This window comes from Rhinatrema bivittatum, chromosome 4, assembly GCF_901001135.1.
Source record: "Rhinatrema bivittatum chromosome 4, aRhiBiv1.1, whole genome shotgun sequence".
Classification (NCBI taxonomy): Eukaryota; Metazoa; Chordata; class Amphibia; order Gymnophiona; family Rhinatrematidae; genus Rhinatrema; species Rhinatrema bivittatum.
Genome location: NC_042618.1, coordinates 327,828,594 through 327,845,635, shown reverse-complemented (window position 1 = coordinate 327,845,635; position 17,042 = coordinate 327,828,594). Strand labels below are relative to the sequence as shown.

General features: G+C 42.0%; 1 protein-coding gene across 4 annotated transcripts in view; it reads right to left on the bottom strand.

Annotated features, from left to right (window-relative positions):
• MYH10 (myosin heavy chain 10) overlaps window positions 1-17,042 on the bottom strand; it is a 461,218-nt gene that overhangs the window by 245,613 nt on the left and 198,563 nt on the right. For all 4 annotated transcript variants that reach the window (XM_029600341.1, XM_029600340.1, XM_029600342.1 and 1 more), the window contains one exon: window positions 9,645-9,797. In XM_029600341.1, the coding sequence (XP_029456201.1) occupies window positions 9,645-9,797 (153 nt within the window). The remainder of the gene's footprint in view (window positions 1-9,644; window positions 9,798-17,042) is intronic.

Genomic DNA, 17,042 nt, shown 5'->3' with positions numbered 1-17,042 from the left:
TGCTTCTCTGGCTGCCAGTTCTAGCCCTACTCTGACCAGAAAAAAATAAAAAAGCTGGTCAACTGCTGCAAATAAGTTAGAGGTAGGTGAGTACCTGCAACTTATTGAAAGTTTAACACCTTTTAACTCTTTTTTTTTTACTGAGCGCAGCAGCGGGTTAAAAACCATCTCGGCAACCAGAGGGAGAACGAGGCCCGGAACCCCCTCCTGCAAAAGGGGCAAAGCCCCCCTGAGCCGGGCAAGAGCTGGGAGACTGACGTCTCCCATACAAAAACAGTAAAAGCACTAAAAGGCGGCAAAATTTCCTTCATAGATTTTTTCCTTTGTTTCTAAAACAAGCGGGAATCAAAAGAACTACTTGCTTGAGCCGAAAAAGAAAGAAGAAGAGGCTGACTAGCCTACAGCAGAGAACCGAAGGGGAGATGCTGCACCTGCTGGAGACCGACGAATACTGAAGGGGTAGAGGATAGGCTCTGTCCTGATATAGGGCATCCTTCAAGTTTTAGTCTGTCTCCACCTGCTGGAAAGGAGGCTCAACCCACTGTCTGGACTGATCCGGGTACGTACAGGAACTGGTAAGTACCCAGCCTTCCCCCTACCATGGCCCTCTCCACACCATCCATTAAGATTATGGATGAGAAGAGAGCTTGTCTTCTCTCCATTTCCATCTCACTTATAAGACCAGTCTAATATATAAAGCAGTACTGAAAACAAAATGTTAAACTTTTTTAAATAAGGCAGGCAGTCTTTACTCAAGTTCAGTAAGATAACTGCTCAGCTTTGGCATTCTCTTTCCTAAACCTGCAAGATTAGACAGTCTTATGCCAAAAGCATGTAACAGAAAAATTAGCAGAATTTTTCAGGCCAAAAATCTAAACAGCTGTCTGATTATACTTGTTTCTGCAGGCCTAAGCAAGTATGGTTTTAACCTTTTCCCATGTTCCTCCCAGGATTGAGCAAGCAAATTATCAGGAGTTTCTTTCCTTGAACTCTTCTTTTCTAAACACATTTCCAAAATCCAAAAACCAAAGAGGAAAGCAAATGAAGTTCATTGTGGTATGATTTCCCATGAAAAACATTTGTTAGGCTTCCATGCCAAGATCTTCCATTTCATATTCTGAAACAGCAGCTAAAGAGAACACACACTATTACCTACTTAAGAATAGGAGAAAGGAGAAGCAAATATTCTGATACCAGGGCAGCATGAGAAATGTTTGTACAAAAACAGTGACCCAGCAGCTCTCCCTCACTTTCACCAACTATGGTTCAAGTGTTGAATTTTGGTGCAATGACCTCAAAATAAATTGTCTCTAAAATATAAAATTACTAAAATAGTTTAAATTATCCAAAGAAAACAGCCTCACAGAAACAGTCCCATACAAACAGATCGCAAATGTGTTTCATGATACTCTACATTAAAAACACATTTACTCAAGAGAACAAAAAAATCATGAAAAGGAATGATCTCTATGAAACAGAACTGGTATGATCCAAGCCATATGTTCACTTAATAAAAATAAAACCTCTATAATATATATCACTCCATTATAGGATGGGCAATTTTCAGAGCATTTCATCTATGTAAAACGACTTGCTGAAAATTGCTTTCCCCTCTCAGTATCAGTATAAGCACCCATGCTGTTAACAGCATGGGTACTTTTACCCAAATCAAAAGAAGGGGAGGGTTAAGGTCGGAGGAAAGAAAAAATATGCAGGGCTTTCATTTTGAAAGTCTCATACATACTTTCCACATGTACATTTTCACCAGCTTCAGAGCAAGTGCAAATATATGTGGGCACTAAGTTTCCATTGTGCACTATTGGCCCGATTTTCAAAGAGAAACCACATAGGAGAGGGAGGTCTCTGAAAATGTGTTTGCAATCCCCGTGTTTAATTTAAAAATTGCCATAACATGATAACATCAGGTATCCACTACTGCAGTGAAATCCATTTGTCTCTCTAATCATAATAAAAAAAAATGTATCAGCCCTTTTGATTGCATTACTAATAGTACCCTTAGTAACTCCATTATATAAGGATAGAGCAGTGTAGGTTAGAGAAAGGAGAGGTACCATTCAGATGCAGCCCTTCTCTGAGGATGCTGGAATGGCCATCCCTCTGGTGTGTTAACACAAGCAGCTCTCTCCTGAGAGCTCTGGGAGTAGTGCAGTTCAGTTGATGAGTTGGGAGGAAGCTCTGGAGATTTTTCCTTCATTGGTTTTTGGGCCTACCCTTAGACTCGGGTACTGTCTCCAGTTCCTGGATAAGGTGAAGGGAGCATCTCTTTCAGTACATTAACTGGCTGGCTTCTTGAGTATTTTAGGGAATTTTGAAAGTTTTTGCTTTGTAAGAAGCCTGTGAGACTCCTGGGTATTAATTGGGGCAAGGGCATGGGGGACCATCTGCTCTGGGGAGCCCAGGATAGGGAAGACCTGCCCCACTGTGACCTTCCTTCTGGTGTTTTTGACTAAGTTTTTGGGATCAGAGACATTTTGGTTAGAAGATTTGGGAGAAGAGTTTTGCAGCCCCTTCTTCCTGCCCTTAGAAGGAATATCAAGAGCTGCGTGTTCCAGGGGATCCCTTTTCAACTTGGGATTCAAATACAGTGATTGAGAGAGAAGGACTGAGGAGAACTGTGAGTAAAACCAAGTTTGATTTACATTTGAAACCCCTCCCCCCCCCCAACTGGAGTTTTCACCCCTGGGAGTAGATATTTGGGAATCTGCGCAAAGACTGAAAGATTTTTGGCCAGCTGGATACCCCCCGTACCAACAAAGATGCCCCTGCCCACTTGGGAATCTCTAATTCAAGCCATGGATGGAAATTGCTTCCCTTGCCCCAAGACCAAGACAGAGAGACCTTTGCACAGATAGAGAAAAAGAACAGCCAGCCACCTGTGGAAACCAAAGGAATTGATTTGAATTAGTCCATTATTTCACCCAATTATCCATTAGTAAAGACTAATTTTGGACACGAAAAGCAAATTTGCTTACCGAAAACGGTGTTTTCTGTGGATAGCAGGATGAATTAGCCATGCTGTCTGGGTGCGCCCCCTGGCAGCCCGGAGAGGAACTTCTCTCAAAATGCTTAAAACTTTCTCTCATACCTGTGCAGTGTATTCCCGTGTGACTGAACTCTCCCTCAGTCAATAAGATAGCAATAAAGACATGAGCGAGAGAGAAGAATTCTATATGGAATGCAAGAGGAAAAAAAGACTGACCCGTGAGATGGGTGTTACAAGATCTACCAGCTTTACCAGAGGACTGTTGGTTGGTAACTTTAGACATTTCCTCTTTGTATACCAATGTCTTCTGTACTCATGTTCCCGTCCACATAGGGTTCCCACCAGTTTTCTTTTAGAGTTTGTGAAATTGGTGCTCTATAAAAAATTTTTTTTAAGTTTGACAATGTCTTTTTCTTACAAACACAAGGGGTAGCGATGGGGGCTACGGTTGCTCCTGATATTGCAAACTTTGAAAGGCAGTGTCTGTATCCATCTAGGTGGTTTAAAAATATTTTGCTGTGGTGACTGTACATTGACGATGTGCTGTGTATCTGGACAGCTTCTAAAGAAGATCTGATTGACTTTCTACAGTGGCTGAATGAGCAGAACTCACATCTTCAGTTTACAGCACAGTATCATCAGTACACTGTGGCCTTTTTGGATATTTGGATTCAATGAGAAGGATGTAATATTACGACCACATTGTTTAGAAAAGAAACAGATCATAATCATTTCCTCCGATATTCAAGCTATCACCCTAAAAAGTTGAAAGATGGACTTCCAATCTCTCAATTTTTGCAGTTAAGGATATGTTCAAGCAGAGAGGAATTTCAGAAACAAGCAGTGCAGTTACGCGAACGTTTTTCTCAAAAAGGGTACCCTAAATCTGTGATCAAAAAATCTGTGATCAAAAAATCTTTTAAAATGTGCCTTATTTGCAAATAGAGATTTATTGCTGCAATACAAGCAGAAACCTTATACTCAGAATTTGACATGCATGTTAAAATACTCTGCATATATCAATGATGTGGTCAATATTGTGAAATCCCACTGGCAGGTGTTAGCACTGCATAAAGTATTTCAGATTGCCCCCAGATTTGCATCATTTTGGAGGGCACAGAACATCAGAGATCTGGTGGTTAGATCTGCATTCGACGCTACAAAGGGTATTGTAAAGACAGGAGGCCATCATAAATGTGAGATGTGTGCCCAGGCCTTAACGGGTAATCAATGGCAATCCCCGAATTCAGACACTGTAGTTGATCTAGTGGCATCAACTACGTGTGAGTCAGAATGTGTGGTATATGTTATACAATGCCCTTGTGATCTGATATACATGGGGAGGACCAAGGGAAAAATTCGTACCAGATTGATCGAACATAGAAGCTGTATTAAGACCTCTAAACTTACAGCCCCCTTGGTACAACACTGTTTGCAGTCTAAACATAATTTTTCTGATTTGCAATGGTCAATTTTAGAACAACTACAGAAGGGCGCCTGAGAAGGTGATATCCAAGCTCGCCTTAATAGACGTGAACATTTTTGGATCTTCAAACTTCGCTCAGTTCATCCTCAAGGTTTGAATGAAAAAATTAATTGGTACTCGATTTAGAACATGCATATTTTTTTGAATCAAGCTGCTATGATCACTTTTGGTCAAAAGAGGACTTGGTTGAGAACTACTCTAAGAATTAAGGATATAGTATCTTACGTCAATGTGAGGTGAAGCGGACCTGGTTGAAACCTGTCTTTTGTATTCACACAAATTTGAGGTTCTGAATCATTTGAAGAAGGATGTGATCTATCTTTTGTATATGGTATTTATTGTGCAATACATTTATTTCTTTTGAGTAACAATGAAAGAGCAGTTCCGGTTTCGGGAGGATGACCTGGTTGAAGACTGGATGTGACGTAGGAACTTCCGGTTTAAGGATAAAAGGCCCCAAGGGTTCGCCATGTTTTGTTAAGTTGCGGATCTGAATTCAGACCGCGGGAAGAAGATGTCTGTTTAGCCACGAAACAGAATTTATGCTGATAGAACGGCGAGAGGAATTTGAATCAACTTATGAAATGGAGTATATTTTTTAAAGATAGTTTCCCCTGAAGAAGGACCGGGTGGTCCGAAACGCGATCATGTCGGGACTGTGTTGAATATATTCAGATGAGTATTGCTCCATCAGGTTACAGACTCTTTTGTGACAATTTGCAATATGAATTTTAATGGAATGTTCATTCTGTGATAAACATCGGAGTTAGTCAGCTTTCAGAAAGGAGATTTATAGGAACCATAACATTGAAGGCTAAACACACTGTGAATGAAAAACATTGGAGGCTAAACACACTGTGATTGAAAAAATTGTTTTTCTCATTTGATGGACCTCATACGTGGGCATAGATTATAATGCTAGATAGCATGAGCTTATATGCACCAATAAGTATAATCATAGGTCTCAAAATGAATTTTTTATGCTTCGTGAAATCAAAGTCCAGTTATGGAGATAGAGTCATAACAGTAGTGAAAATCATATTCATAGCACATCATTGCATTATATTCTTAAGATGCAATTTTTTACTTAGCTTAAAGTTTGCGAAGAAACACCTGTATATCCACTGTAAGAGAGGCTCAAAGTGTAGAAGCCCGACAGATCCACAACATTTTCTCAATTTTCAGGAACAACAATGGATTTTTAATTTGAAAAATATGCAATCGAATGGTTTGAATGCATAGGTTGAGTGGTATTCTATCATCTAATGGTTTTTGTTTTTTTTTTTGATAGTAGCAACTACTGATGTCATTTTCAGACGTGTAACTTTTTCATTGGTTGACTGCCCTTTAAAAATAGTGCATGTGCGTCCCCTCCGGCAGAGGAAATGCATTACCGGCAGGTTGGCAAAAAGCCGCTAAAAACATCCAACATTAGTACTACATCATTGAGTGTCGTTTAAAATAATTGAATTGAAATATATGTATTCTTGTTCTGCAAATTGATTTTGTTGATATTCACAGACATTCAGCCCCTTGATGAAGACAGATGCCAAAACACGGTCCGTGTCGGACTTCTACACTTTGAGCCTCTCTTACAGTGGATATACGGGCGTTTCTTCGCAAACTTTAAGCTACATAAAAAAATTGCATCGTAAGAATATAATGCAATGATATGCTATGAATATGATCTTCACTACCGTTATATGACTGTCTCCATAACTGGACTTTGATTTCACGAAGCATAAAAAATTCATTTTGAGATCTATGATTATACTTATTGGTGCATATAAGCTCATGCTATCTAGCATTATAATTTATGCCCACGTATGAGGTCCATCAAATTTATTTGGGTTACAAAATCTTGGTTCTTTAGCCTCCAATGTTATGGTTATTATTTATAAGGCTATTACCACCCTCAGAATATTTTGAGAGATTTTTGTGATTCTCAGGAGATTTATAGGAGCCACATGGTCTATAAGGGCATCTAGGATAAAAGGATTTCCTATAGAGAGGGTAATAACGCCTTGTTGAATGATCTTGAGATGTTAATGAGGGCACTGCTACACTTTGGTCTTTCAACTATGTCACCGTTTCTTTTAGTTTTTCTCCAAATAGGGTATCACCCTTACATGGAAGGTCCGCCAATTTGTCGTGAGCTTCTCGTATTGCGCTTGCTCTAAGCCAGGCTATTGTGTGAGCTGCGATGGCTATTGCCGAAGTTCTAGCAAAGATGTCAAAGCCCTCAGATTGTGCGGAGAAGGTGGTGGATCGCTTCTTCCATATCCGAAATGCTCAATTTTCGATGGGATTCAGTATCTGGCTGCTAGGAATCAGTTTTTACTTTTTGTAGACATTCATATTAAATGCTATACAATATAAAATTGATGATGTTGGATCTTCGCAATAAGCATTGATCCTTGAAAAACTTTCCCCAAAGTCGTCAAGATAACGGCTATCTTTTGTTGGAGGGGTATTGGAATACAACCTCGACCTCCTAGCACTCTTCATTGCTGATTCAACAATGGATGCATGTAGCAAATTGGTAGAAGAGCAAAACTGACTTCTGCATCCTAAATTTCAGGTCTGTCTTTTTGGATGTAGTCAGGCCTGAGAAGGGGGATTCCCACATATTTTCCATTACTCCGTCCAAAACCGGATGGGAGGGTAAGGCTGTTGGCTCCATAGACATGTCAAAGATTTTTAGCAGATCATGGACCTCTGCCCTTGGATCTGGAGGTTTCTTGGTTTCCAGGTTCAAGGCATTACCCACTTTTTCTATAAATTGAGGATAAAGATCTTTTGGAGATGACTATGCCTCTGGCTGTTCTGGAGGAATAGATGGTATGCTTATAGATGATTCCGGAGACTATGGAGGAGAGTGAGATGGTCCTTCTCTTGGATCTGTGATTGGACTTGCACTCCATTTGTGATTGCCCTTCATAAGTTGTATATCAGATGAGGGTGATTTAAGTAATTCCATTGACTTCACCGGAAGGACTGGATGGAGGAGGTAAATTCTGGGAAGACACCAAAGTGTCAAAGTACGTTTGAACTATACCCATGATTTGGGATAAGGATTGAGAGGCTGCTGCATGCAATGCCTTGCTGGTAGAATCAGAAGCTCTCTTCCTTTTTCTAGTGGGAGGTGAATTTAAATGTCCTTTATGTTCAGATGGGCATTTTGAAGAAGGTGGGCACTGTGCACTATCTGGAAGGTTCCCTCCATGTCTGAATCTGATAAGGAGTGAGAAGGGAGACTCAAGTGACTTGAATCTTGAAACGTGTCTGTCTTTTGATATTTTGCGTCAAGTGCGTTGTAATCTTTGAGGTGCCTTGCGTCGAGGTTGAGTGAGTTGGAGTCATAATGATGCAGGAGTCAACGCACTGTGCGAACGATGCAACAGCTTCGGATGACACACTGATCGGCGCAGCCAGGCCACAATGCCGTTTCTGAGTGTCGACCAACACAATCGTCTCAGGATCTCGTCACTTTGTTCAACTCAAATGAAGCAGATTGGGGGCCTCGATGACACTTCAGCGCATCAGTTGATGAATGGGAGTGAGAGCGCTTTTTATGCACGTCTGATCCCGATTTTTGTTTATCACTAGGTTCCAATGAAGCTGTCCTCTTCTTATGCGGTGGCTTATAAGGCTGCTTACCCAGAGAGGAGGCTGAGGGCATATAAGCCCAAAGTGCTCTCACCTGGGTCTCTTAATCCGGCAATTTTTGCGGCTCTCTGCCACTGTGCCCGAGGAGACATCCGTTCACAGTGCTGACAGGCACCTTGATCGTGGCCGAGCCCCAAACAAATTTAGCAATGTGTGACTGTCAATGAGCAACATTATTTTGCCGCATTGGCAAATAAATCCAGATGGCTTCGGCACCATTGTGGCACTGAAAAGTGCCTTTGGGGGGCTCACTGAAGTGAGGAAAAAGGGAGAGAGAGAAAAATGTAAAACGTTTGTGAAGAGAAAAATGAACCGCGACCATTACCACTGTGGGAAGAAATAAGACTGAGGGAGTTCAGTCGCGCGGGAATCCACCGCGCAGATGTACAGGAACAAGAGAAGAAAGTTTTAAGCATTCTGACAGAAGTTCTGCTCCGGGCCGCCAGGGGGCGCACCCAGACAGCATGGCTAATTCAGCCTGCTTATCTGCAGAAAACCCAGTGGCTCCAGTATTTTATTTAGCACACATAGTGAAAGGAAAGTACCCCTCTCCCAGGGACATGAACAAAAGGTACAAAGGGTCGGCCCTAGCATTCTGGGACTTGAAAGTACAGCTTTTCCACCACCAAAGGATCCTGACCCTGAGGGAAAGAGAACAATGTTAGAGCTTGCTATGAGTGGTTCCAACCTCAAAGAGACTTTAAAATCTTGTATTGCCCCATCAATGTCAATGTAACACCATCCCTGGGTGTATACTAAACATGTGTTAACATTCTATATATGCAGTAATCTGTCACAAGCTGCTGAGCTGTGCCTTGTGTAAGAAGGAGCCAGCAGAGCTAATTTGACCAGCTCATGGTGATCTTGCTGCCATAACTGGAATATGAAGTAAATATGAGAAACCTTCTCACTCACCTGGCTGGAAGAAGTCTCTTTCCTGGAGAATCCTCAACCCCATTCATTGACCAGTAAGTGTCACAGTAGTGATAGCCATCCTCCCCCTGCTCCCCAGAGCTTAAACACATTACTTCTGTGGTAGACAAAGTCCACCACTTTCCAGAATAGGAGATACAGTTTCAGCTTCATGTGTTGCAGCAAACTGTGGCATAGTTACGAGGCTGACCTGCTTCTGTAGCTATTGATTTATTTATTTATTTTTTTTAAAGAGTAAATGACAAAATAGGCCAAGCATTTACAAAATTAGCTGCACTTCTTGTGTTGAGAGCATTATTCCTTTAACTTTGTGCTTTGTCATAATACCCAAAATCTGTAACAGTTCTCATAACTATGGTAAATTTTGGTATATTATTGCCTTTATTAATCACTATTTTAATTCATCAAGCTCTCAGCTGAAATTTTTACTCTGCTCTTAGTTCTACTGGCAAGATTTACTATTCATCTCACATATTTCAGAAGCATTAGGATTATGAAAAACAAAATACAAACCAGTAGCAGCAAGTTTTAAAGAAGTTCTTAAAAACATACCTCAAAGATCTCAAACCCAGCAATGTCCAGAATGCCAATGAAAGACGCTCCCTGGCGCTTTGTCCTATCCAGAGCTTTATTGATGCGATGAACAAGCCATCGGAAGAGACGTTCGTAAGTTGCTTTAGCCAATGCTTCTACTGCAAAGTCTGCCTGAAAAATCATTGATGCTCGTTACTAGAGAAATTAGATTTCAGTAACTATTACCTTCCTTATCAATTTTAGTCTTTGTCAATGTTTTACTTTTAATGAACTAAAAAGAAGCACCCCCTGCATTTGAAAGTTGCATGTGCCACACCAAAAAGCCAAAATCAGATAAGAAACCATGGTTAATAAGATATTCACCCACATTTTTGAGGCAGTTGGAGTCAAAAGTGAAAAAGACTAGAATATCATCCATGCCCCTTTCCATGGGAAACATTAGGGCAATGTGAAAGGCTTATTGCTAATTTAACATCCAGCAACATTCTGTCAAGCATGAGCTGTGTATGTCTTAGTCACAGAAGTACTTCTGTGAATGCAAATTATATTTATATTCCACTTTTCAGGCACTTCTAAGCGGATTACATTCAGGTACTATAGGTATTTCCCTGAGCTCAGTGGGCTCACAATCTAAGTTTGTACCCAAGGCACATATTGTACCTCTTATACAAAGCAGTATACAAATCTAAAAGTCATGATGTTTGTTGTAACTTACACTACATAACCTTAAAGACAATCATCCTTACAATTAAGGAAATTGCAAGCCATAAATCCTCTCTCCAATTTTTCTTCACAATGTGTTTTCTGCTTACAATGGCACATCTCAGAACCTCATTCTAAAACACAACTTGTTTTATTGGACTGTTAATGTACTACCAGGCAACCAAGTTAGAAGAAATTTATACAATAAAGGCTGTGTAAACACATCCAAGACCAAAAACTGTCATACCACCTAGGACTGAATTTGGGTCAAATGATTTCCTGGCCATTGGTCTAGTAAATTAAAATTTATTGACCAGCAAAAAGCAATGGTCTCTATAAATTAGACTTATCACTTAGGCTGTAAAAACCTGTCATGAAATGATTTTTTTTTTATTCTTGATAATATTCTAATCGAAAAATTGTATTTTATACTGAAATTTCAACTCCATCAGTAGGAAGATTAAAGAGGTTTCTCTCCCTTCATTCTACCTCTTTCCCATCTTTTGCCACATGTAGATGCTATCTAGAAGCAGTCAGGGGAGAGGATTTAAATTTTACCACCTGTGACAAAGTGGTAAAGTAGCTGGACCAGATGACAGCTAGGCCATTTAAAAGGAGGGTGTTGCCGGTCACATCCCCCATCATAACTTTCCAGGTTATATACATTGCATATATGGAAGACATGACTTGTTTCTTGGAGATAGTTTCAGAGATTTAAAAAAAAAAAAAAAAAAAGATTTGTAAATAAATATACAATAAGTTTGTTAGACCGGTTTTAAAATGTATTTTAACTATTTCTCACACCATCATTGAAGCCTGGAGCAAGTTACAATTCAATTTATACAATTGTTTACAATACAGACAAAAAAAAAAATTCCTTCATGCAATCCAGCCATAATAATGCCCTATCATAAACCCTCACCTGCTGAATACCCCATCCCCAGACCTATCCAAACTAATTTTTCAATTCACTCCTTGTCCCATCCTCCCCATCTCATGTCTCAAATACATACAAAAATAAGATTATATAAAAGCATTGACAAGGGATGGCCTGGTGGAAGAACTACAGGCTGCCATACAGGTAACCTAGCTTTGATTCCTGGTCAGGTTTCTGTTCTCCCAGCTAATGCTGCATAAAAGAAAGGGTAATCCTTCAAACGCCTCCTCCTCCAAGCTCCACTAGAGAATTCATACCACTCTTCTTCAGATCCAACAGAAGGTATGCTTTCCTGCCTTCCTGCTCTAGTGCAGAGTTCAGACTGACCGCATTAGTGCAGGAAGACAGAGGAACTCCCATGGGGGTGTGTGATGGGCCATTTCAATTTTAGAACAGGACTTTAGTGCTGGAGTGCGTTTTTCCAGTGGATTTACCTGTAACTTATGGGCCTATACAATAATCTGAGCATTTAAATATGCGCTGGAAACCGGTGCACATTTTTAATGCTCAGGTTATTCTATTTATTCATTTTAACTCCAGATGCAGTAAGCTAATGATATGCTAATGCATCAGGAGTTTAAAAATGCGCAAGGGGGTGACACTAAACGGAGGCTCCCAAAGGTGGTCCTGCCCATCCTACATCATGTGTGGGCTTGTCAGGAACATAAAACTCCAGTGCCCCTTATCGCCGATTTTTCAGTGAGCAGTTTTTTTCTTTTGGAAACCGGCCTTGGGATAGGGAAGACGCGCACAGGCATCATTCGAGTTCCCGTCTACAGCAGAAGTTCCTGCCTCTTTAACTCAGGTAGATCAGGATCAGGAGCAGCTTGGGTCTGTTTTCATTTCCAGCTTGGGTCTGTTTTCATTCCCAGTGTTCTCCAAGGACAGCAGGATTAGTCCTCACATTACATACATCAGGGGGGGCTCCATCATCAGATGGAGCTCCCCCCGATGCGGAAAACTTGCCAGTTTCTAGAACTTTGACTAGGCACACTGAGCATGTGCCTCTTCATCTCGAAACAATTACAATTAAAAAAAAAACCAAAACAAAAAAACACAAAAAACAGGAGAAACTCAATTCCGCAAGGTGGTGGGCGGGTTTCGTGAGGACTAACATCCTGCTGTCCTTGGAGAACACCGGTTACAGGTAAGCAATTCTGCTTTCTCAGAGGACAAGCAGGATTGTAATCCTCACCCATGGATGAATCCCTACCTACAGGCTGCTCCTCAATACAAAAGGGGACCAACTGACACCTAACCAGGTGCCAACGGGCACAACACTGGTGCTGTTGGTAACAGAGGGGGCGTCAGCCTGAACCCAAACAATGGGTCTTAGGTTGGGAGAATTGAGTTCTACACCTCATATAGGTTCCGAAGGACAGACTAGCTGAATCTACTGTTGCATATGCCATCCCTATCCAGACAGTAATGGGACATGAATGTGTGGAGAGCACTCCACATCGCAGCCTTGCAGATCTCCTCCATGGGAACTGCTTGCAAGTGGGCCTACGCTGGCATGGCTTTATCAGAATGAGCCTTGACATGGCCCCCAAGATGCAGTCCCGCCTGGACATAACAGAAGGCGATGCAATCTGCTAGCCAACTGGATAGTGTCTGTTTGGCAATGGCTACACCCAACCTATCATCAAAAGAAACAAAAGTTGTGTGGATGGTCTATGAGACCTCTGTCCGCTCCAAGTAGAAGGCTAAGGCTTGCTTGCAGTCCAAATTATGCAGTGCTTGTTCGCATTGGTGTGAATAGGGCCTGGGAAAGAAAATTGGTAGGACGATTGACTGGTTAAAAGATGGAAATCCGTCACCTTAGGTCGGAACTTAGGGTGCGTATGCAAGACCATCCTGTTGTGATCAAATTTAGTATAAGGTGGATAAGTCACTAAGGCCTGGAGCTCGCTGATGCAGCATGCCAAAGTGACCACCACCAAAAATATGGCCTCACATGTGGGTGACATCACTGGATGGAGCCCTATCACGGAAAACTTTTCTGTCAAAATTTCTAGAACTTTTGACTGGCACACTGAGCATGCCATAATCTCGTTTATAGCAAAAGGTGCGAGCGAAAAAAAACCAAACCGTATCTGACCCAAGTCCATGGGGTGGCGAGTGGGTTTTGTGAAGACTACATCCTGCTGTCCTGTGAGAACCCCTGTTACAGGTAAGCAACTCTGCTTTCTCCCAAGACAAGAAGGATGGTAGCCCTCACATGTGGGTGGATTAGCAAGCTACAGGCTGACTCATATTTGTTTGGACCAATAGCGTACAACTTGTGCAACAGGCACAACAACTGGCGTGCTACTGGAAAAAATGAGGCAGCCTGATGAGCAAGTTTGCTTACCGTAAACTGTGTTTTACTTAGATAGCAGATGAATTAGCCATACTGTCTGGGTACGTCTTCCATGCCACTAGGTGGCGGAGATCTTAGGTGTTTCCGGTAACGTTTGCGACTTCTGTTGATAGCAAAACTGTAATCAGTTCGATATCCATGTGGATAAAGTTCTTTTCGTCAGAGGACGCCCTGAAGCGTTCAGATTGAATGAAAAATAGTTGTGAAGGTCGACCGGGTGAAAGCGTGCGTTTTTTGTAGTACGCTAGTGCACGTTTGCAATCTAAAGTGTGTAACTTCTTCTAATTAGCGTTAGCATGAGGTTTGGAATAGAATGTGGGCAAGGTGATTGTCTGGTTAATGTGGAAACTGGAGATCACCTTTGGTAGAAACTTAGGGTGAGTGCGTAAATTCACCTTGTCATGGTGAAATTGAAGATAAGGAGGGTAGTGAACTAAGGCTTGTAATTCACTAACTCTTCTTGCAGATGTTAAAGCAATCAGAAAAAACATCTTCCAGGAAAGGTAGCGCAGGTGACAAGTTTCCAAAGGTTCAAAGGGCGAAAGCATTAGCTGTTCGAGAACTGTATTAATGTCCCACAGTACCGGTGGTTTGTGTACAGGTGGTCGGAGGTGTAATACGCCTTTCATAAACCTGGATACTAAGGTATGACATGATATAGGCTCTCCATCTAGAGGGGTATGATAAGCAGCTATAGCACTTAAATGAACTCGTAGCGAGGACGTAGCAAGTCCTTTGCTGTACAGTAGATGGAGATATGAAAGAAGCCGTTCAGGTGGGCAAGTTAACGGGTCGATACCTAGTGATGTACACCAAGAAGTGTAGCGTGTCCACTTTCTCTGGTAATTCAGTCTGGTTGATAGCTTTCTAGAGGACAGCAGTATGTCCTGAAGAGTAGGAGTAGGAGAAATGTTTAGACGCTGGTAAGCGAACCTTTCAATCTCCACGCCGTGAGGTGTAGCGAGGAGTAAAGAGGATATAGTAGTGTTCCCTTGTCCTGGGTGAGAAGGTGTGGACTGTCGCCCAGGGGAATCGGGCTGTGGATTGATAGTCGTAGCAGGTAACTGTACCATGGTTGACGAGACCATGCTGGTGCAATTAGGATTAGATCCGCTTGATCCTCAATGCATCTCTGGAGTGTTCGAAAGATGAGTGGTATCGGGGGGAATGCATAGAATAGGTCTTGTGACCAATCGATGAGGAAGGCATCTGGGGCGAGTCTGAGGGGGCTTGGGTAAACAGAGCAAAATCTCTCTAGTTTCCTGTTCTTTGTTGCAAACAGGTCGACCGTAGGGAGACCCCATGTCGCGAAAAGGTCCTGAGTCACCTCTGGATTCAGTTCCCATTCGTGTGGGTGAAAAATTCTGCTGAGCTTGTCTGCTCTGGAATTGTGTATCCCTGGCAGATAAGTTGCCTGTAGTGAGATGGATCTTTGATGAGCCCATTCCAGCATTTGCACTGCTTCCTTGCAGAGGTTCCATGAACCGGACCCTCCTTCCTAGTTTATATAAAACATGGTCACTTGGTTGTCTGTGTGCACCATGACTATTTTTCCCTGTAAGGAATCTTCAAAGGCTCGAAGGGTGTATTTTACTGCCTTGAGCTCCAGAAGGTTGATATGAAGTGTCCGCTCGAACGGGGTCCACAGACCTTGTGTCTAACGTTTGCAGATGAGCTCCCCATCCTGTGGGAGATGCATCCGTGGTATCACTTGATGTCAAAGGGGTCTCAGTGGTGAATCCAAGGAAAGTGTTTGTGGGAGTAACCACCATTGTAGGTCCCGTTTCATGCTGGTGGTCAAGGAAACGGGTGTGGACAATGGCTATAGATATTGAGTCCCCATTGTAGGTGGTGCATATGAAGGCGTGTGTGTGGAACTACATAAATGGCTGCCGCCATGTGCCCCAGAACAGTGAGCACTTGACGAGCTGGTACTGTCGCACTGTGAAGTAGCGTCAGAGATTGTAGAGCAAGCTAGTGCTCTCGGGTGAGGTAGGAAAGCCTCGTCTTGGATCGTATTGATGTAGGCCCCTATGAATTGTAAAGTTTGAGTGGGCTCCAGTTTCGACTTCTCGTAATTGATGAGGAGTCCTAGGTTGTTCAGGCAAGAAATCATTTTGAGAAGATTGTCCCGTAGTAGCCTTGGATTGGATGCTACTAGGAAGCCAATCGTCCAGGTAGGGAAAGATTTGCACCTTCTGACAACTAAGGTGCGCCACCACCATTGCTATGCATTTGGTGAAAACTCTGGGGGCTGAAGCCAGGCCAAATGGAAGAATTTTATACTGGAAATGTTGATTGTCCGCCTGGAAAGAAAGGTAACACCAGGAACTGGGGTGCATTGGTATGTGAGCATAACCATCTTTCAAGTACAGTGAGAGTACATCCAGTCCCTGGGTTGAAGAAATAGAAGAATGGATTTGAGAGAAGTTATTCTGAACTTCTCTTAGTGTAAGTGTTTGTTGAGGGAATGTAGGTCGAGAATCAGGCGTAAACTTCCTGTTTTCTTGGGAATTAGGAAATATTGTGAATAGAAGCCCTGATGAAATTCCTGGGGAGGTAGCTTCTGGATGCACTGATTTTGTAAAAGAAGTTGGATTTCTTGTAGGACATGTTCCCTCTGAGTTATGAACTTCTGAGGAACCCAGTGTGGGAGGGTTGGGAAGGATGAGAAATTGAGGGCATAGCCCTTCTGTATTATTGATAAAACCCACTGATCCGACGTAACGTCATTCCAGGCTGGAAGATAGTTGGACAACCTTCCTCCGACTGGTGGTGACTGTGGCATTATTTTTAAAAACTCGACTGGGCTTTTGCCAATTGAGAATCGGGTTGTTGCCGTGGCTACCTAGGATTTCTAGTACGCTGGCGTGTAGGTTGCTGATAAGTCTGTTGCCTTGATTGGCGGATTGTACTGAGCTTTATAATAGGTGTAAGGTCTAAAGGTCTTATAGGAAGACCTACGATAAGAAGTTGAGGCAGAATATTGACGTCGAAGTATTTGGACATGGCGGCGATGTTAAGGAAAGAACAGCTGTTTTTTGTTCCTTGAGTTTTGTTACAGTATCAGTGAACTGATCTCCGAACAAATTTTCTGGATGACATGGTAAATTAGCCAATTTGTCGTGGGCATCGTCCCTTATGGCTCTAGATCACAACCACGTGAAGCATCTGGCTGCCAAGGCATTTGCTGAAGTTTTAGACGAAACATCAAAACCTTTGTAGATGGATCTCGGTAAATTTATTTATTTATTTATTTAGAGTTTTTATATACCGGCAATCATGAAAACATATCTTGCTGGTTAACATAGAATGGGGGTGCAATAAAATACATAGAACTTAAGAACAAAGAACTAGAACTGTGGTGACAGAAGGTACAGTTACATTTAACAAGGTGGCCAAACTTGGAGTAGGA